The sequence below is a fragment of the Octopus sinensis genome, linkage group LG14 (genome assembly GCF_006345805.1).
Source record: "Octopus sinensis linkage group LG14, ASM634580v1, whole genome shotgun sequence".
Taxonomy (NCBI): Eukaryota; Metazoa; Mollusca; class Cephalopoda; order Octopoda; family Octopodidae; genus Octopus; species Octopus sinensis.
In genome coordinates, this window is record NC_043010.1 from 50,797,467 (window position 1) to 50,819,406 (window position 21,940).

The window sequence follows — 21,940 nt, forward strand, 5'->3', positions numbered from 1 at the left end:
GCTGCAAGAATAAGATCATCAGCATACAGTAGGTCCATGGGCAACTGGCCTTAAACACTATTATGACCTGAATGACTGTGATAAATAAGAAGAGACAGAACCAAGCCTTGTACACAAAATTCCTCATCATACTCATTGCTAACTCTCATATATTTCCCAAACTAGTCTCAGCTTAACTATCTTATCACACACTCTGACTACCTTGATCACTTTGCCTACTCATTTCTCTGCCAAAAGTATGCCTTCACAGTCTACACCATCACTATTGCTTGCCCAAGATTCTCATGCATATATTTGCATACTTTTTTCCATTTTTGGACAGAATTTTTCATAGGCATCAACACAAACTTTCTCACTCATAACACCTGTATGTTCTGAAAATGTAATTTTCCCAAATAAAAAGCACTTCATATTCAAAGCTCTGATGAAGTTATAGAGTGTTATCCAGGTACTCAACTAAGAGTCCACCACATCTTATTAGCAGAAACAGTTGTAAGCTAATGAAGTTCATTACATAACCTTTGTTGTTTCTGGTGTCATCACTTAGTTCCTAGGCATATATTATATATCATAGGCGCAGGAGTGGCTGTGTGGTAAGTAGCTTGCTTACCAACCACATGGTTCCAGGTTCAGTCCCACCGCGTGGCACCTTGGGCAAGTGTCTTCTACTATAGCCTCAGGCTGACCAAAACCTTGTGAGTGGATTTGGTAGACGGAAACTGAAAGAAGCCCGTCGTATATATATGTGTGTCTGTGTTTGTCTCCCCAACATCACTTAACAACTGATGCTGTGGTGTTTACGTCCCCGCAACTTAGCGGTTCGGCAAAAGAGACCGATAGAATAAGTCCTGGGATCGATTAGCTTGACTAAAGGTGGTGCTCCAGCATGGCCACAGTCAAATGACTGAAACAAGTAAAAAAGAGTATACATATATATATATCAGGTCATTAAGATTTTGAACTGAAAGTTTATTTTACTTTATCTCAACAAAAAGCAATATAGTTAATCAAAGTATACACCTAAATCATCAAAACAATTTTGCCATTTTATCAGAAGCTTATTTATACTGGCAGCGAAGAATTTTGGAGAGCAAAAGGTGATGAAATCATGAAAGGCTGTTTTTGCATCTTCTTCAGATTTGAAGTTTTTTTTTTTTTCCTTGCAAAAAGTTGTCTAATGCCTGGAAAATGTGAGTCAGTCGATGCAAGGTGTGGTAAGTACAATGGATGACAGAGTACTTCCAAGTTCAGTTCCTGTAACTTGAGTAGCATTCTTTGTGTAACATGTGGTCGAGCATTGTCTTGCAAGAGAACTAGCCTGTCTCTAATGACCTGATGTATACATCTGCCATAATTGACTTACCAGGTCTCATGAAGCTGTAGTGGATGACACCAGCACTGGATCGCCAAATAGATATCATTAGCTTTTTTTGGTGAATATTGTTTTGGATAGTTTTGGCACTTTGTCTCTATCCATCCACTGTGCAGAATGCTTGCTATTGTTGAAAAGAATTCATTTTTCATCACACATAACAATACGATGCAAAAATGGTTCACTTTTATGCCATGACAACAAAGAACAGCAAGTTTCAAGATGTACCATTTGATGCTCAATCAGTTTATGTGGTACCCACTTGTTCAGCTTCTTTACCATGACAATTTGTTTCAGATGGGCCAATACAGTTGGAATCAAAACATCAAACCTTGTTGCTAACTCACACATAGTTTGAGATGTGTCTATTTCCACTACATTTTTCAGCTTATTATCCACCTTGGCGTAATTTTCAAGAGTAAAGTCACCAGACTAGAACTTCTCAAACCATCAACATACAGTGCACTCATCTGCCACATCTTCACCAAACACCTCATTGATGTTTTCAACTGTCTGGGATGCATTGGTTCCATGACAGAACCATAACACGAATTTTTGATCTATCCATGGATTCACAAAAATTTATTTACAAGAGAAAACTTACAATATAATCAGATACCATGAATTGCATTTCAAAAAGTGATGATGGAATTCTTCAATGTTGTAAAACAAAGAATTGTCAGGAAAAAACATTAGTTAACAACTGTCAAACTTGATGCATAAGAAAATCGAACATTTCATTCTTAATGACCTAATATATATATATAGGAGTGGCTGTGTGGTAAGTAGCTTGTTTACCAACCACATGGTTCCGGGTTCAGTCCCACTGCGTGGCACCTTGGGCAAGTGTCTTCTACTATAGCCTCGGGCTGACCAAAGCCTTGTGAGTGGATTTGGTAGACGGAAACTGAAAGAAGCCCGTCGTATATATGTATATATATATATATGTGTGTGTGTGTGTGTATGTTTGTGTGTCTGTGTTTGTCCCCCTAGCATTGCTTGACAACCGATGCTAGTGTATTTATGTCCCCGTTACTTAGCGGTTCGACAAATGAGACCGATAGAATAAGTACTAGGCTTACAAAAGAATAAGTCCCGGGGTCGAGTTGCTCGATTAAAGGCGGTGCTCCAGCATGGCTGCAGAAAATGACTGAAACAAGTAAAAGAGTATATATATATATAATATATATATACATAATAAAAATAAGCAACAAGGATATCCAAGGTAGAGTAGTGCAATTGTTTCATGCTACTTCATTTTATTAAACACTGTAAATATTACATCAGTTTTAAACAATTTTGAAACAATTGTACTACTCTACCTTGGATATCCTTGTTGCTTATTTTGATTATAATCACCCCATTTGATTTATATGGATAATACCATACAATATTCTGGTGCCTTTAACTTAAGTACCATATTCATCTGAATCTAAATTTTGCTGAACTTATATATATATAGATAGATATAGTTTCCATATCCAAAATTTTATTCACAAGGCTTAGGTCAACCTAAAGCTTTTGATGATATACTGTGAAGTAGGCATCTTACTTCTGCATCCATATTTGGAAGAAAGAAATGGTGTGAGGAAAAAAAAAGAGAATAAAAAACAATCAATTCTTTAATATTTATTGGTTCTTTTGAATGCATAATGTATATTATCAATTGATATAAATTTTGAAAAGAAAATAAAATCATTTCATGCTTTCTTTTTGAAGGTGGGAGAAGTAACCAGAGGTGGGGAGAGAATGACAAACAAAAGATTAACTATAAATAACAAATAAGTTTTCAATACAAGGCTTTATATTCTTTATTTTTATGTAAAGAACAAGCTGTGAAATATGTGGCAAATATTTCTATGTGAATTCTAACCTTGTAATCCACAAACGTATACACAATGGAGAGAAGAAAAAAAATACAAAAAAAAAACAGGTTTTAAATAAATAAAAAGAAAAAAAAATTAATTAACAGTCATTGTGAAACCTATGTAGGATTTCAATGTCTGAGAACTGTCCACTTGAAACAGGTGGAAAATCATTCTTTGATAATTTTAAAACTTGTAGTAGACAAACGAGTACAGAGTACAGAATCTTTTAGTGAAGGCTGAGTAGCCTCATTACTCAGAGAGATACACAGAGCAACAAAATCTTACTGCTGTGATATTTCTGGACAATTGTACTGACTCAAAAGAGGTTGATGCTACAGAACAGTAAAACAATTGACTCGAGTAAGATTTCTCGATAAAAATATGAACTACAAAAACCTCTCTCTTTCTGTCCATATAAGTATTTGCACTCTAAATATAAAAAGGACATTTATCTGTGCTAAATTTTTGGGTAGTCATGAGTTTAAAATTTTGCCTCAACAATTCACATTTGAGTCACAGAGCCAGTGAAAAACCTTATTACTGTGATATTTGTGGAAAATCATTTTGCTACTTTTTGTGGGTCTTTTGGTTAATGTCACAAAGACATGTCAGGAATATGCCTTACGTTAACCAGATAAATTTCAAAGAGTTTTCAAAGAAATATTCATGTAAAGTTGTAAGAAATGCTACACCAATATGTCATACTAAACAGACAGATAATAAAAACAGGCATAAGGTTCATTTCAAAGAAATATTCTTGTAAACTTATGAAAAATGCTACAACAAAATGTTATGTTAGGTAGACATAAGCTTCATTTCAAAGAAATGTTCGTGAAAAGTTTTAAGAAATGCTTCACCAAAATGTCACATTAGGTACACAGATAATAAAAACAGGCATAAAGTTCATTTCAACTAAATATTCTTGTAAACTTGTGAAAAATGCTACACCAAAATGTTATATTAGGTAGACATAAGTTTCATTTCAAAGAAATATTCACGTAAAGTTATAAGAAATGCTACACCAAAATGTTATATTAGGTAGACAGACATAAGGTTAATTTTGGTTGGGTTCCTGTTTTTATAACTTCATTAGAGAAGCCAGGTAGTGTCTATGACCCTTGCAGGCTCTAAAACACAACAACACTGTGGAATGTGTGGTAAAACATTATCTAAACAAAAACCATTCACTTTACACAGAAAAATTCATTGTTGTTGCAGTCAGGTTTATGAAAATTTCAATTTTTTTTTTTAATATTTTAATTCTCTCTAAACAGCGGTACTTCAGGAAAAAAAAAACATTATGGTACACATTGGAGGAAAGCCCCATCATTGTGAAATTTGTGGGAAATCTTCTCTGAATATTCAACACTTGTGAATCCTAAATGTGTCTGCATTCAAGAAAATCCCTACCACTGTGAAATTTGTGGAAAATATTTTGCCGGAAATAGTTATTTAAAGAAATATGAAAATTCACATTACAGAAAAATCTTATCACTGTGAGCTCTATGGTAAATCCTTGAAGACATTAAACTTGTAGTCCTCACACATATTTGTAGGATGAATCTGTATCACTGTGTAATGTGAGGAATTATTATCTGTCTGTGAATTCTTGCTTTCTACTTCATAAACAATGATGCGTTATGAAAGACTTATTTGACAGAAATTTTACTTCAGTGCCTACAATTTATACAGCAAGAGTACATTAATGCATGATTTGTGGTGCAAAGTAATTATACTCAATGACATATAAGAGTGCTGACTGTAATATCTGCATTAAATACTTTTGACAGAAATTTGGCAGAGAGACAAAAATAAATATATTCAAAGGATAGAAAAACCTGTTCAGTTTAATTTTCATAGCAAAACTGTCATAGGAAAATTTTCATTGATATAACATGAAAAGGTTCACAAATTTAATAAAAGTTTATTGAAGAAGAAAAAGATTGTGAAACAATCATTTCTTACAGCTTCATTTCTTATAGCCAAAATTGAAGATCTTTGGACAGAAAAAAAATTATCAAAAAGTTCAATGATACGATTTTTAATATTTATCGTGAAAATTTCACTGAGATAATTTTAAAGAAAAAAATAGTCAAGATTTGTTGCTCACAAAATTTGGACAACAGCTTACCAGATATACTCTTGAAGAGGTAAATATTTTTACATTTTTATGTAACGCCATGGAGCAATGCTTCTTAAACTGGAGAATAGTTCATTCAAGAATGGATGAAACTAAGATGAATGAATGATGAATGATAATTTACTCAGACAATATTTTTTCTATTTTTGCTATACTTAACCTGTAACTTCATCTACTTTAATGCCAGAAGCATAACTTTATATATTTATCATCATGATCATCATTTAGCATCTGTACTTCATGCTGGCAGGGATTGGACCTGATACATATGTATTAATCAAGAATGAATTCTGTCTACACTCAGGAGACTCGAGTTCCATTTTTTTAAGTAATCTGAAGGTAGACTATGCCATTTTCTTGTGGTAACATTCTGTATTTGCTACTGTAATCAACTTCAGTATTTTGTGAATTTTGATTTAATAAACCACTACTGCTGGAGACAAAACCAGGATAGCATGGGAACAGCACATGGATCATTATTTCCAAACATTAAGGTCAGTGTATCCAATATTTTAGTTACGGCTGTAAAATCCATATCCATTATTTCACTTGCTCCGTGGGATAGTTGGTGATTCATTGGATTTGTAATTACTTCAAATAGTGTCACAAAATGATACTCTTTATTTCAGGGGTAAGTGATGCATTAAAAAAAAATGCCAGTATTGTTCTTCATTATCACCTCTTTATTTACTTATTTGCAATATTCATACCAGTTGACCATATATTTTTGAAGATTTCTTAAACACTTCTACATAGACTTGAATTTGCTGAGGATGATCTTTTACCATTTTTCTTGCTGGCAGATTAAAACATTGTCTTTGTTGAAGTATCTAAAGAAACCAGCTGTAAAGGAAGAACGGGTAAAAGGAAACAGATCAGTAACGAGAAAGTGAAACAAACAGCAGTCAGGAGAAGATATGTTTAGGAGACATGTCTCTCATGAAAGATAAAGAAACTGCCTGATAACAAGGTAAACAATGCAGTTATCTGATTACAGGTGATGACTCTGTTAATGATATGAACGAGGGGAAACTTAAACAGAAAAAGAAATACAAGAACCAAAGTACCTCCTTCTCAAAATTCAAGAAAATTGGAAAAGAGAATATCAAGATTGAATTTTTTCCTTTCTCAAAAGAACCAAACCAGCCATATTCTTTCAGCTTGGTGCAACCAGCCAGTACCTGGCACCTTCAAAATTAGACCCATTTAAGACAAAAAACAACCTGCAATAATCAAAACAAGTATAGTTTTTCAAAAAACCCTCATATTTGTGAAAGTAGAAAAATTTCTTCCATTCACTGGTGAAGAAGGAATCAATGATTAAAAATGGCTTTACCTTGCCTCTTTCTTCAAGTAGAATATGTAGTCATGAACGATAAAAATAATCCATACATAGAAGCTGATAAAGGTGTGAAACCATGTAAGAAAGAAAAGAGATAAAGTAGTGTAAATTCTTTTAACCAATGACAAAAGAACGAGGATATTAATCATGAAAAATATTCAGGAGTCTACAACTGACACAAAAATTTAGACATCAAAGATAGAATCAGATCTGCTAATAATTGCCTTTATTTACTGCATCAAAACTCTGGATGAGTTTGCGTCACTTATGCCTCAGAAATAGACAATTTTACTGACAGTCATATGAAAAAAGAAGAAATGAAATTGATCATAAATGTCCATAAGAATCACAGCAACTCTTGAGGCAGCAAAGAATTACTTGAAAAGATCCTACTTGGATCTTGTCCCCTACAACTGATCTAGGATCAATGACTTGAAGACTCATCTTAATTCTCTTAAGAACAAGACTGAAGATAACCAAAAATACAGTCTGTCAAACAATCCCATTTGTCCTGCAATCTTATCTCATTCCATCTTCCCTACTTCACTCTCAAATCCTGACACCATGGCTGCCAAAGCCACCACCAAAATAGTGACTGAACATTCCAAAAGAAAGAAGTGGCTTTCATGACCGTTTGATTGCTGAAGAGAAGACCTGGATTATTACATGATGACGGAATTGTTGGAAGCACCATTTTTTGCTCTGCAGTTTTTATGCTATGAACATTAAGAATGATGCCCAAGTTATTGAGCACAGTCGTTTCCCGAACCAAAGCTTAAGAAAAATTGTCAAACATTCTCAATTTTGCTTGTAAGTCAGAGACAAAATTATAGATGAATTTATTTTCTCCAAGCTTCATGAATTCATAGGAAATGAAGATTTTTCTCAGAGGAAATGTATTGCCATGACAACAGATGATGCAACAGCCATGATGACTCAGTAATAGCAAATAATACTACTATAACTGAATGCCGATTAGACAATATTTGATAAGAATTCCACAGAGTAATCACAGTTACCTAGTGCTCCGAGTAGCAGTGAGTGCTAGTCATAGAAGCTGTAAAAGTTTCATATATTCAGTGACCTGTTTGGTACAGCAGTGAAGAAAAAGAGAATGCCATCCACCAAGCACCGGTGGTTTCCTCTTAACAATTATACAAAGAACAATGAGACAAGATGCATCAATGAACTCATAGAAACCAAAAGTGAGTTTACTGTGGTCGCAAGGAGAGATTGGACAGTCTGGAACATGCATCTCTTGGATTTCACAAATGCTAAAGTCCAAAAATATTTTATTTTGTTAGTCAGGAGTATGTTGTCCAGGATAACAGAAATGAAAGACTAATGATACATATTGTACAAAGTCAAGAATCTGTTTTATGATTGAGTTCATTTTATATTCAGTGCCATTATCACATCCTCAGAATCTAAATATCATTGTCTTGAATCAAACTCCTTTATTACTATATAAAACAAACAGAATTCAGTGTGTTGATTCAGGTTAATTCTTATCAAAAACAGCACCAGAGAATGTCATTCATTCATCAATAGGGAATATGGTTTAAACTTCTTGTCAGGTTTCACTTCAGCATATGTTGAAAAATCAATGAAAATATTAACAAAACTGGTATCTTATGAGTGTTCATTACTATGTTTCACTTTATTCATGTTCTTGATATCACAAAAGTCCATGATGTGACCTGCACATAAAGGATCATAGATTAAGAGACTTCAGCACCAGATGCTTTGTAAAATCCACTGACATTTTATCTATCTTACCAACAAGAACATGTGTAATTATAAAGAATGGGGGAAATACTTTTACCCCCCAAAACTAAAGTACAATGAAGTGCTTTCCCATAATACATGCTGTAGTATTTGAAAAATGCACACCAGACACAACCAAGTTGCGATTTGTTATATAGGATATTGGTTATCTGAAAAGATAGGTGCAACACAAATTAATGGAACACCATCAGAGAACAGAAATCCTGTTATGAAAGATCAAAATCGTATCAAAGAAAAATCCCAGAATTGTTCCACTGTACACTGTTGTTTACAACAGGAAACATCAGCTGACAAGAAATTGGGCATTTGTAGCTATGGCCAGAAATTGAAAGCACTGTTGCAAAATGTGGTGAAAATAGTCAATTCTATTATTCACCTACAAGCAAAAGAATTTCAACTGTTTTCAGAGCTATAAAGAGAATATCTCCACAGATCAAGATTCTTCTCTTGTATTCTGAAGTTCAGTGGTTGTTACATGGAAGAGTCCTTGATAAAATGAAATGTTTGTACATTTTACTAGGCAAAGTAACAAGAAGGCAAGGCTTCACAATGATGATTTTTTTTTTTTTTAGCTGACCAAACTGTGTTACATGACTTTTGCTTTTTGAATATTTGAATCAGTTCACTTGTCACTTCAAGGTAAAAAAAAAAAAGGTAACAACTTCAATGCCCTTGGGAAAGGAGAAGATACCATGAAAATTAAACATATGCCATAGCAATGTTCAGAAGGTAATTTCTCACATTTTGAAGTTTTTCAAAGAGAATAAGTGGGAAAGAAAAACACACTGATCTGGAGAAAACACTGAGGGATAGCATTTTTGGTTATCAGAAGGACTGAAGAAATCAGATCCATTATCACCAACATTAAGTAGCAGATTTGGTGAACATATTAGAAGTGTTGATGGAGTTTCAGTATAACTTCAGTCATAAATCATCTTCTGAGATGTACTCCTACTGTGAAGACTATCAGCTGTTGGATAACTTGTTTTCCCTTCAATACACATCAACTGACTTGAAGGTCCTCCACCATTGGCAATAATGGCAATTTTTTTCCTGCTGAATGAGGATTTTCAACATTGGTAAGATTGCAAAAAAAAGAGAGAGAGAGAGAGAGAACAGAATTCATTTCAGGCTGTTGATCCAATAATGTGAGTTGCTTTGGAAAAGAAACAATCTCAGAGAAACTTGGTAGCAGAATACAGGAATATCCTAGTTATTGGTGATAAAAAAATATACATGTAAGTCTGGGTATAAGTCAACTGCTTGTCATTTATTTCTGATAAGCATACACAAGAAGGAAAAAAAAGCATTGATTCTAAGAATCTAATTCTAAATTCTAAAATTGTTGATTACTAATTTTATATAAAGTAGAAAAAAATTTTCATAATTTTTCCATCCTTAAATTTTTATCACTCTGATGAATTTTCTTTATACATTTTTAGGATGTCCAAGAAGTTGAATAATTAAACTTAAGATGAATTAATTTGTTTTTTGCTCATGTGAGAAAATCAATTATAATTAAATAAAAATTATACAATGGAGTAAGATGAAAATTACTAAAAAGAAAAATAAACATGAGAAAATTTAGTTGTGGGTGAATGAAATTTCATGATAAGGACTCATACATGAATGACACAAAAATAGTTTAAGAAGCACTGCTATAGCACAAGAGTTAAGCTGCTGGTGAACTGAATCAAAAGGACCAAATTCAATTCCTTTTTAAAGCGAATTTAGTTGTAAGTTAATGAAATTTTAAGATGAAGACTAGAGGGTGAATAACACAGAAATAGTTTAAACAACACTGCTATAGAGCAAATGTTTAACCAAATTCAATTCCAATCTGAAGCAAATTCATTTTTGCCACTCATGCCATTGAGAAAGGTATAGGTTTCACACAACCACATTTCCTTCTCTATGAATTGATGATTATTTTACTGAATAAGAAATTTCTATTTCCATGTTCCCCTTAGATTCCCCAGTACCAATAAGCACATTGCTGTGTTCCTCTATTACAGCAGATTTTATAAAAGGATCGGATGGTATTAAGTTATTAAGTGTCTCTATTTTAACAAATTACCAATTGTTTTTCAGTGACACTTAGCATACACCACCATTAAACAAATTAAAAAAAGAGCTTTAGCAAGTCAATGAGGGCATTTGACTTGTCAGAAATTAAACTTCTCCCAAACTACATTCCACTGTCTTAAAAAGGCAAAAAAAAAAAAAAAACTGAATGGGTACATTAGAAAACATGATCCTGTATTAACCCTAGACAGATGGAATGATTGTGGTTGGAATGTTTTTGATCACTGGTGCACTTAATCAAGAGTGAACTGGATGCTAATCAACAGTAAGACAAGATCTTTGGTTTGTTTGTTACACTTCATAAAAAAGGTAATTTATCAAAAGCATTCCATCTTTTATATTGTATTTTAAGATAGCAGTCACCATGAACTATCCATAGATTGTGGATATAGTTTGTGCTGCTTTTTAACTTGAAGGGTTTAATTAGTCATATTAACCCCTGGTACTTATTTTATCAAACTCTAATTGTCAAACCGCAAAATTACAGTAGTAAAAAAAGACATAAATAGACACCAGCACCAGTTTTCAAACCAGTGTAAACATAATCACAGACAAGGACACAAACACATACATCTACGACAGGCTTCTCCACAAGATATTGGTCAACCAGAGACTTGCTCATGGTGCCATGCATGAAACCATGGGGTAATAATTACATTTTTCATTTTTTTTTTTTTTGTTGGCAATCAGCAGTTTTGAAATATTTTCAAAGCAGAAGATAACAAATCCAAATTTTCTTTCTTTTTTTTTTTCTTTTCTGCAGGAATTCAAGTATAAAATAAAATGTCAATGCAAACCAGTATTTCTGTTTTCTGTATTTGGTGACATGTCAGCTTGAGAATATCACCAAACTGTTCATTCTTTACTGCAGAATATCATTAAAAAAAATGTTTTTGTTCATTTTTGCAATACATATAGAAGTTTCCAGAAAAAAAAGATTTGATTAATAATACTAGGATGAATATATATGGAAGGATTCATTAAATTGGTGGTTATTCAATGGAAATAAGCAGGAAGGAATGAGTTCATTTATAATAAATGCGTGAGGCATGAACAGTAATATAATAATTTCATAAAATAAAATGTCATCTTTAAATTACAGTATATACATCATGTTTATAAACATATACAAAAAGAAAAAAAAAAGAGAGGGATAAAAAGAGATACTACAGAATATTTTGAAGATACACTCTTAATAAAGACACATTAAACATTAAATTCTTCCATTTGTGCATAGAACATAGTTTAAAGAAGTGATTTTCAAAACACAAAATCACACATCTCATGATATAAATTTCCACATTTTGTTATGGTAGTATATTTGAAAAACTGTACAGTTGGATATATAACGTGAATTATCAAAGCAATACATCATGTCACCAGTCTGTAAGAGTTTGCAAAGGTGGTGGACACAGTCTCTTTTTCCTTTGACTAACTTATAAAAAAAAAAATCAAAATATCATAATGATGTATAGGATATTAGTTATATATCATAGAAAATATCATTGAGATATACTGTAAAAAATACAGAAATGAGAATAGTGTATTAAACTAGTATTAAGTGAATGACAATTTACATAATGCAAATTAAATGGAACAGTTTATCAGAAATATATTACATCATATAATTTGAGGAGATGGAATGGTAGGGACTGCCCTATTGTGTAATTAAAAACAATTGCCTGATAATTAGAGACACAAGATGCATGTCTAGAAAGCCTGTCTTTCCTGTTTCAAATTGCTGCTCATAACAGCCAATGTCTAGCTGTTTATATCTTATCAGCAACTAATGTAATTCATCTGTGGCCAAGATGATTAATTCATAACAGCTCAGTCCACCTTGCTGTGGTAACTTAACTAGTTACTATAGCAAGGTGAAACAGCCTACAGTTGTAAGCATCAGGTTTTTCTTATTTCTGTTAATTTGCAGTGCAGATTTAACATCCTCCTATGGGGTATAGGATATTTAGGAATGGGCTGTTAGGATGACTTATCCTAAAACACTAGATGAAAACAAAATGCCCCTACAACCTGATGGCTTATGGGACTCCCCACTTACCTCTATATCACCATCACCTGAGGAAAATCAATCAATCAATATTATATTTATCTTCTGGCCTGGTATTTTGGGTGGTAGACACAATCCATTGTCCAATTTAACACAAACCCTTGGCTATCAAGTCCCTTTAGCAGATTCCACTCTGTTGCAAGCATTTGGGCCAGGTCTCCTGTCTAAGGATAACCTCCTCGTTCACCAGTTTCAGAAGCCATGGGCAATGCCCTTCCTCCCCTGACTAAATTATTCAAAAAACAAAAAAAAAAATGGAAAAAAAATCATAATGATTACATGAGCGTGCAGCAAAATGAGTTAAGATGCCCAATTAGGTGACTTCATTTATTAAATAAATGCCACAGGACAAAACACAAATATCACATCTTATTGCCTTTAAACAAAACAGATCTATATATCTAAATAGATAAATTTTGTGGTGAAAATAAAGTCAGTCAAGATTGCAACTCAAGTCCAGTCCCTGGCTGTAGCCATTTGCCCACCATTTTAAGCCAACTAATACCATTAAAGGTCACGAGCCATGTGTATACAGGTATTTGTGCTTATTCAAATGAAAACAACATTTATCTCATTAGGATTAATGAAGAAGTGTTAGGAAGGGCATCCAGCCACAGAAACCAAGCCAAATTAGGCTGGAACCTGGTGCAGACTTCCAGCTCTGGTCAAACTGTCCAACCCATGCCAGCATGGAAAACAGACATTAAAAAATGATGATGATGATGATGCCGGCGATGAAATATTTCTTTCAGCATTTCTTGTTAAAAAGCAGGAGGTATTTAAGCAAGAGTTAAATATGTTTTTTTTTTTATTTTAACAATCTGAAAGCAAAAGACATCTAACCATAATTCACATTCAATCGCTCATGAAAAGCAAGTGAAGACTGCAATATAAGGGCAGTACTTTTTTTGTGTCTATTTGACTTTCATTTTTTACACTAATATTTTGGGGCAAGTAGTGAAATTCACTCCATCATATTTTAATTCCTCCATAAGTTTATGGGCATTTCATCATTGATATCAGCTTATAATTTATCTCGAGCCTCAACTTAAATCACACCCTAACATGTTAAAAAAAGACACATTGGACCATGAAGACAGAGATATTCAATGCCAGGAAACCTGACAGGATGGTTATGGAATGCCTTTGATTATCAGTCTGCTCAACAAAAGGTAACTAGGGCTCAAGAACAACTAAATGCATTACAGGGTTTAGATCCAGGCACCAGTTTCAATTTTAATTTTGCTATTAATTCTCTCAGGGTCAATAAAATAAGTAATAGTTATTACACCAGAAATGGCTACATTTTTTTCCTTTTTCATCAACTGACCCCACCAAAAAAAATCAATATTTAACCCTTTTATTACCCAACTGATGTTGCAATACATTGACTTTTATTTCAATTAAATTTGAAATTAACAAATTTAGTAAAATAATTTGTCGTCATTAAGTTGGTGTTTAGGACACCAACCTTTTTGAAATTTTGACAGATTTTAATTCTGAACACTTTAAAACACAAAATGATGCATCATAGAAGGGTAGAATGAAGCAGGTTCTTCCTGTGTGAACTATTCAGTTATAACAGTACAGAACATGTAGACAAACACAGGAGACCATCATGTGGCTCATAAAATTTCATGCTCCATACATTCACAATTATTTCAACAAAGGAGCTATTAGTCTGTGTCGCACAACCAATGAGAAACAGCAGCCAAATTGCTCTCAAATAACACTCCTTTGAAATCACACTTTGGACAAATGTAGTCACTTGTGCACAAAAAGGCAGGTTGATAACAACAGCAATGCATTTGTATGATCAGAATTAACTCGAGACTAAGCATTTCAAACTTGACCAAACGAATATAGCCATCAGTTGTATAGTCAATGGCTCATACTCAACCATCCTTCCCCTAAGAAACATTTTTAAGTATGCTTTAGGTGGATAAGATATTGGATATCCTTCACTTTGATTGTGCCTATGATCATAACACTTTATTCTGCATTTCTTCAGTCTCCTTAGCTGTTGAGAATAAGTACTCATTAATCTAAGTATGTTCAACTTCAAACCAGAAGCCATATTCGGTCTAGATTTTGGTTCTGATTATAGACTTCATAAGATGGCCAATTTGTATCATAAACTATTTCATAAGGCAATGGTTAAGTCTCTATACAATTACTCAACCTGCTAGAAATAGCAGCCAAATTCCAGCTTAAATCATACCCAACTGTTTTTATGTATAGAAATTATATATATATATATAATTTTAACATCCACTTTTCCATGCTTGCATAGGTTAGAAGGAATTTGGCAAGGCAGATTTTCTATGGTCGGATACCCATCCTGTCACCAATTCTCACCTCTTTCCAAACAAGGTAATATTTGCCTATCACCAGAGGTGTTTCCATAGCAGGTTGGAAATGAAGGACACACTCAGTATGATGATGACACTCATTTACAACTATCAATGTGGTGCCTAGACAAGGGAACATACATATGACAAGTTTCCTTCAGTTTCCAGCTACCACATCTACACCCAAGGCTTTGATCAGTCCACAGTTATAATAGAAGACACTTGCCCAAGGTGACACACAGTGGGACTGTATACAAAACCACCTGATTGGAAAGCACACAGCCAACCCTACACTTATTTACACAATATAAATATAGCGTGTATGTGATGGTGGGGAGGAATGTATATATCATGTGTAAGTGCATTGCTAAATGATTTACTGGGTTGATTTATATAGTGGTCTCCTGCATAAATATGCAGTTTGAAATATTTAAATACGAGGTGAAAAGATGCTGTGACATTCATGCCTTTTTAAGGCCATTTTCCAGTTTAAATGAATGAAGTGGTTCCAGAAAGGAACAGAAACCATATTGTGAATTCTACAATAACTCACTGTAACACTTGCCGCTACACTCATGTAATGATAGAAATTCCTTAATATTTGACTCCCTGATTATTCATGTCCATCCTTGGGTTTTTTCTATCATAACTTCAACATTATCTGCCAGTCACCAAATAGCCATACTACTCAAAATTCAAAAAAGTCTCAGAAGTTTCTTTCAGTCTTGTTATATTCATAAATTCAATAATGGCATTTCAATATTCCATCTTGTGTGCAAAAAAAAAAAAATCTTTGTGATTAGGAATTGCTGTGTCATTCTTGAATGTTTTGCCTTATGTTTCCTTCTTTAGAACTTCAAAGTGACCATCTATTAGTAGAACAATTTAATTGGGTGACCTCATCAAGCAATGAACAGGAGAAAAAAAAGAAATATCTTACTCAGAAAGAAAAGTTTATCCCTTATGTATTTGTGTCCAAATCAATCAATTTATATCCAATATATGTCCTCACACACAAAATTAAAAGTTTAAATTCTTTTGATTGCATGTATTTTTGTATGCCAAGAAAAGTTCTTTACTTCATCAAATCCTCTGCTTGTAAACCTCATGACAATACGTTCCTCAGCCAGTGTGTATTGCTAAATGCTTTACTATATCTGTATATTGAGAAAAGATTTCGCCACAAAGTTGACAGGGATAAGGACCATCTGCAGTATGTGTTCTTGTGTGGTCAGATAAAAGGCGTTTTGTTGTGAATGCCTCACCACAAATCTTACATTGATAAGGTTTCCCACCATTGTGCATTCGCAAATGTTTTACAAGAATGCTATTTTGGGAAAACGTTTTCTTACAAAACTCACAAACATAGGGCTTTTCTCCAGTATGAATTCGTCTGTGTCTTACGAGAACACAGTTTAAAGTAAATGTTTTCTTACAAAACTCACAGGCATATGGCTTTTCCCCTGTATGTATTCGTTTATGCCTTCCCAGTTCGTTAATTTGAGAGAATCTTTTTTCACAAGTATCACATTTAAATGGTCTCTCTCCTGTGTGTACACGTATATGTCTTTCCAGATCACAATTCTGTGAGAACGATTTTCCACAAGTCTCACAGCGATGAGGTTTTATACCCGAGTGGGTCAATTTGTGAATTTTTAAATGGCTGTTCCGAGAAAAGAATTTCCCACATACATCACAAGGGTAAGGTTTCTCCCCAGAATGTATTCGCTTGTGTCGGTCTCGATCGCTTTTACGAGTGAAGGAATTTCCACAAACATCACACTGGAAAATCTTTGCTCTGAAATGTGTTTGTATGTGTCGAGTTAACTTCTTATTAGCGGGAAAAGATTTCCCGCAAATATCACAGGCGTATTGAGGTATAATTGAAGATAATGTCGAAACAGGTCCAGAAGCATCCTTGTTACCATCTTTATCTGCCTTGCTTATCTCCCCATGTTTAATGAACGGAGGTAAAAATGAAGACAATGATGAAACGGGTCCAGAAGTATCCTTGTCACCATCTTTCTCTGGCTTGCTTATCTCCCCATGTTTAATGAACGGAGGTAAAAGTGAAGACAGTGTTGAAACAGATTCAGAAGTATCTTTGTTATCATCTTTTTCTCCTTTGTTTAGCTCTCCATGTTTAATATATTGAGGTAAAAGTGAAGTCAATGTTGAAACAGAATCAGAAATATCCTTCATACTACCTTTCTCTGTTTTATTTCTCTCTCCATGTTTACTGAATTGAGGTAAAAGTGAAGGCGTTGTTGAAACAGATTCACAAGAATTATTGTTATTATTACCTTTTTCTATTTTGTGCATCCCTCCATGTTTACTGTATTGAGGTAAAAGTGAAGTCAATGTTGAAACAGATTCAGAAATATCCTTCATACTACCTTTCTCTGTTTTACTTATCTCTCCACGTTTAATGTATTGAGGTAAAAGTGTAGAGAATGTTGAAACAGGTTCACAAGAATTTTTGTTGTTACTACCTTTCTGTGTTTTGTGCATCTCTCCATGTTTAATAAACATGTCTTTTGAAGGGGATGTATCCCCACAAACTTCACAAACATAGGAAACCTCTTTACCCTGTGACTCTTTCTGTTCAGACATTTTGTCAGTGATATTAACCTTTATTGTCGGCACAATACTTGACAGAGAAGAATTGTCATTTTCAGTAAAGATTGTAAACACAGAACTGCAAATATCAGTACATAATTTCTTCTGTCTGTCTACTTGTACATGTTTGTAGATAATTGATCATGGTCAGAAACAGTTGAATGAACCACACTTTGCATGAATCAACAACACTCTCCCACAATAATGTAGCTTCAGTTGAAATATTTCTTCACCTTCCTGGCAAAATGAATGCCTGAAAAATACAATAAGATTTTCTTAGATATGGTAAAATACAAGGAATAGAATGGTTATTATTATTATCATAATCAAGTTCAAATCCCACCAGTGTAGATTATGCCTTTTTATTGTTTCCATAAAATAAACACTAGTAATATATTGAAGTTGATTTTTTACTTCCTTCATTAACAGTATGTGGCTAAGACCAAAATTAAAAAGTGACCATTATTAACCCTTTTCATACCAACCCACGAGTCAGTTCTTGGTCTTACGATATAGGCTTTGTTCTTAAAGTGAACTAAATCAAAACTTTCCATCAATTCTATGTCAATGTTCCAAACACCAGCTTAATAATGACAGTCATTTTATTAAATTCTTCGTTACTTTCAAAATAAATTGAGACAAAGACGGAATATCTCAACAGAAATATAGTAACAAAAGAGTTAAGGCAGTATTCTTGCAGAATTGTTAGTGTGTCGGACAAAATGCTTAGCAGCATTTCTTCCAGCTCTTTGCATCCTGAGATCAAATACCTCTAAGACTAACTTTACTTTTCATTCTTTCAGGGTCGATAAAATAATGTAGGAATCAAGAACTGGGATGGAAGTACTCGACGCCCTCCGCCCCACTTAAAATTGCTGGTCTTGTGCCAAAATTTTAAATTATTATTATTATTGCTGATAATGAAGACAGTAATTAGCAGAGTGCTGTAACAAAATGCTATATTAAGAGTTCAAATTTCACAAAGTAACCTGTGACTTTCATTCTGTTATGGTCAATGAAGTAAATACCAACTATGTACTGAAGTTAATTTAATCAACAATAACCCCACCATTAAAATTCTGTCACTTTATGCCCATGTGAGAAATAATTAACATCATCATCATAGATCTATTAAGTATGGTTCATTAAATGTTTCCTGGCCACATAATCATCATTATGTCTGCTTTTCCACGCTGGTATGAGTTGGATGAGTTTTATCGCAAGCAGTATTCTACAACCAGATGCCCTACTTGTTAGAACCTCTGGTTTTTTAATAAGATTTTCAATGCCACAGGTGCTCAAATATCAAGACTGATGAAACTCATGAGCTAAGAGATGTACAGATTACAGGAAACATGAACAAACATTACCATTTTTGTTCAAACGGTGTCAATGTGAAGACACATTCAAATACGTGTGTGCGTGCACGCACGCATGTGTGTATAGACATCAACATTCTAACATCTTGTTCCTGTCAAACTGTCTTACACAGTTTAACATGAACAGGAAAGTCAGAAGACTACACCTAACTCTACTGACCGGATGCCCTTCTTAATGCTGACCACTTTACAGAGTATATGTAACAGGTACTTTTTATATGGCACCAGCAGCAGTGAGGTCACAAGTAACTTGCAGGACAAGAACCCCTCAAATAAAGGGAGTAGTATTAAGAGACAGAAAGGTGACTTGCATTAGAAGAGACATGACTTCCTTAGATGGAGAAGAGAAAGAGGAAATATATATAGTTTGTTTATATATATATATATATATATATATATATATATAAACAAACTAGTTCAAATCCTTATTAGAGTATCTGCTTAAATGGAGTCTGGGATCAGGCTTGTTTGTGCCGGCATCAAGTCGCATAAGTTATAATAATCTAATCTAACCAAATAATGATATTTTGAAAACATTTAATATGTAGGTTTCAGATCTGCATATGTGATAGGAAATACAACCCATTAAGCAATATATATATATATATATATATATTATATATATATATATATATATATGGCTGTGTGATTAAGAACCTCATTCTGGAACTATGTGATTTTTTAGAATTTAGTCCCACATTAGAACATCTTGGGCAAGTGTCTTCTAAAATAACTTCATGCCAACTAAACCAAAGTCTTGTGAGCAGATCTAGTAGATAGAAACTTTAAGAAGCCTGTGTCATATATGTGTCATCATATGTCCATCTTTTATGCTAGCATGGGTGGGACAGTTTCATAAGAGCTAGCCAGGCAGAAGCCTGCACCAGACTTCTGTGACTATTTTAGCAGGATGACCTTCCTAACACCAACCACTCAGCAGAGTTGACTTGGAGCTTTTTACGTGGCACAAGCAAACGAGGTGAGTAGTGTATATAGAAATGTTTATGTGTATGTATGACACACACACCGCTTGACAACTGGTGTTGGTTTATATATGTAAATGTCAAACGATGAGATGAGTGCTCAACACCACATTGGTGGATATACAATTTCTTTATTTGTGAATTAAAGTTATCATTGGTCCCATATTAAGAAAAGTAGGAAAATATCTTAGTGTCTTAATTTTTCAAGTTGATCACAAGGAGAAAGGTATTCGCCTCCATTCTGGAAAACAGTCTCGCTTTGTTCATGTGATTTCTTGTAAAGTCACGTATATAAAACACGAGAGAATAAACACACGCATTATATATTCATTCTTCACTCATTTATTATTATTCTTATTTTATCTTATGTCAACTAAATGGACTAAACAGAACAGGATGCAAATAGATGGAAGAGTCACTGAAGAGGTCACAGATGTGTGATGAAAGATTTCCAGACAATGGACATATGATAAAACAAGAACAATAATGAGTGGAAAGCGAATATATAGTGCATGTGTTTATTTGGCAAGAAAACAAAAATGACCATCTCAAAATATAACAATATCTCTAGTAAAGATTGTTTGCCAACATAACACGGCAGTCCTGGTTTAGGACTAAAGTTGCTGTAATTTAGCTCCAGAAGATGTCGTCTCCAGCTGGCTATACGACATGATCTGTGTCCTTACGTTTTCGAAAATGTAAGGATACAGATCATGTCGTATAACCAGCTGGAGACGATGACTCCTGGGGCTAAATTACAGCAACTTTAGTCCTAAACCAGGACTGCCGTGTTATGTTGGCAAACAATCTTTACTACAAAGTACTGTTGCTGAATATCTCAAGTTGTGAGATTTAAAAATAGTAATTTTCTAATAACAATATCTGTTGCAACACACAATTTCACACCAGGAATCTTGCAAAAGATATTCATAAACATATATAAATACACACACATACATTTTATCAGCCAAGCAGAACGAAGGGCACAATTGTAATAAATGCACTTCGGTTTTCCACTGAGAGAAACAAACAGCTTCGTTAAGTGTTGTGGTCTTAGAGGAAGGAAAGAACAAGGTCGTACATGTAAGACACAAGACTTTGATACTTAATCATATACAATTACAAAAGTAAAGAAAAGTAAAAGTAATGTTATGTATGTCTTAAATAGCTATCATGCTACCATGATACAATTATTTCAGTTTCAACACACGATTTTCAATCAAATCATTTACCAAAACAAGTAAATTCTCTGAAAATGAGTAATTAACTTTAATTACATAGTCTTTTACAGTATAAATGGGCTGCAGCAATGCTGTGGCACTGCCATCTGTGTGTTTGTAATTTTGTTCTTGGGTACAAAGTGTGTGTCGTATGTATGTATGTATAAATATATACGCACACAATGAGAGGGTGCTGAAAAATTCCTGGCTTTAAGAGTATCATGCAAAACCTGGTTGGAGGCCCAGCCTTCTGAGATCTTTTACAGGGCCTAGAAAAACTGAAGGACCACTACAATAAGTGTGTGAATCTGAGAGGGGAATATGTTGACTAAAATCATAATTAACTGAACCTCCTGTACTATCTTTTAACCAAAGCCAGGAACTTTTCAGCACTTCATTGTGTGTGTGTGTGTGTCAGTAGTTGTGCGAAGCAGTGATAGGAAATAATCAAACTTTAGGTCAGTTCCAATACGTTTGGGAGACAGTTCAACTTGTAATAGTTATTTCAGGGCAGTTTAATGTGTAGAAGAAATTCTCAGTTTAGGTAAAAACAAGTAGGAACACCATTATCAGCTGAAAGCACTCTCTAGACCGATAGCTACAATTCTAGTTTGTTGGCTGTCTTCAGGACCAGATACCAAGAGAGGCAACTCTGAGCTGACTGGAAATCTTTAGCATTATAAAAAACTTCAGTAAATACTAGTTTAGTTACTGGTTTGTTCATG

At 33.9% G+C, this 21,940-nt stretch overlaps 1 protein-coding gene across 6 annotated transcripts in view; it reads right to left on the bottom strand.

Annotated features, from left to right (window-relative positions):
- Positions 1 to 2,986: 2,986 nt before the first annotated feature.
- LOC115219186 (zinc finger protein 732-like) overlaps positions 2,987 to 21,940 on the bottom strand; it is a 40,893-nt gene continuing 21,939 nt past the window's right edge. For 5 of the 6 annotated variants that reach the window (XM_029789301.2, XM_029789300.2, XM_036509024.1 and 2 more), the window contains exon 2: positions 2,987 to 17,886. In XM_029789301.2, coding sequence (XP_029645161.1) covers positions 16,137 to 17,627 — 1,491 coding nt within the window. In that variant the 5' untranslated portion in view covers positions 17,628 to 17,886 and the 3' untranslated portion in view covers positions 2,987 to 16,136. The remainder of the gene's footprint in view (positions 17,887 to 21,940) is intronic. The other variant, XM_036509027.1, reaches the window with a different exon arrangement.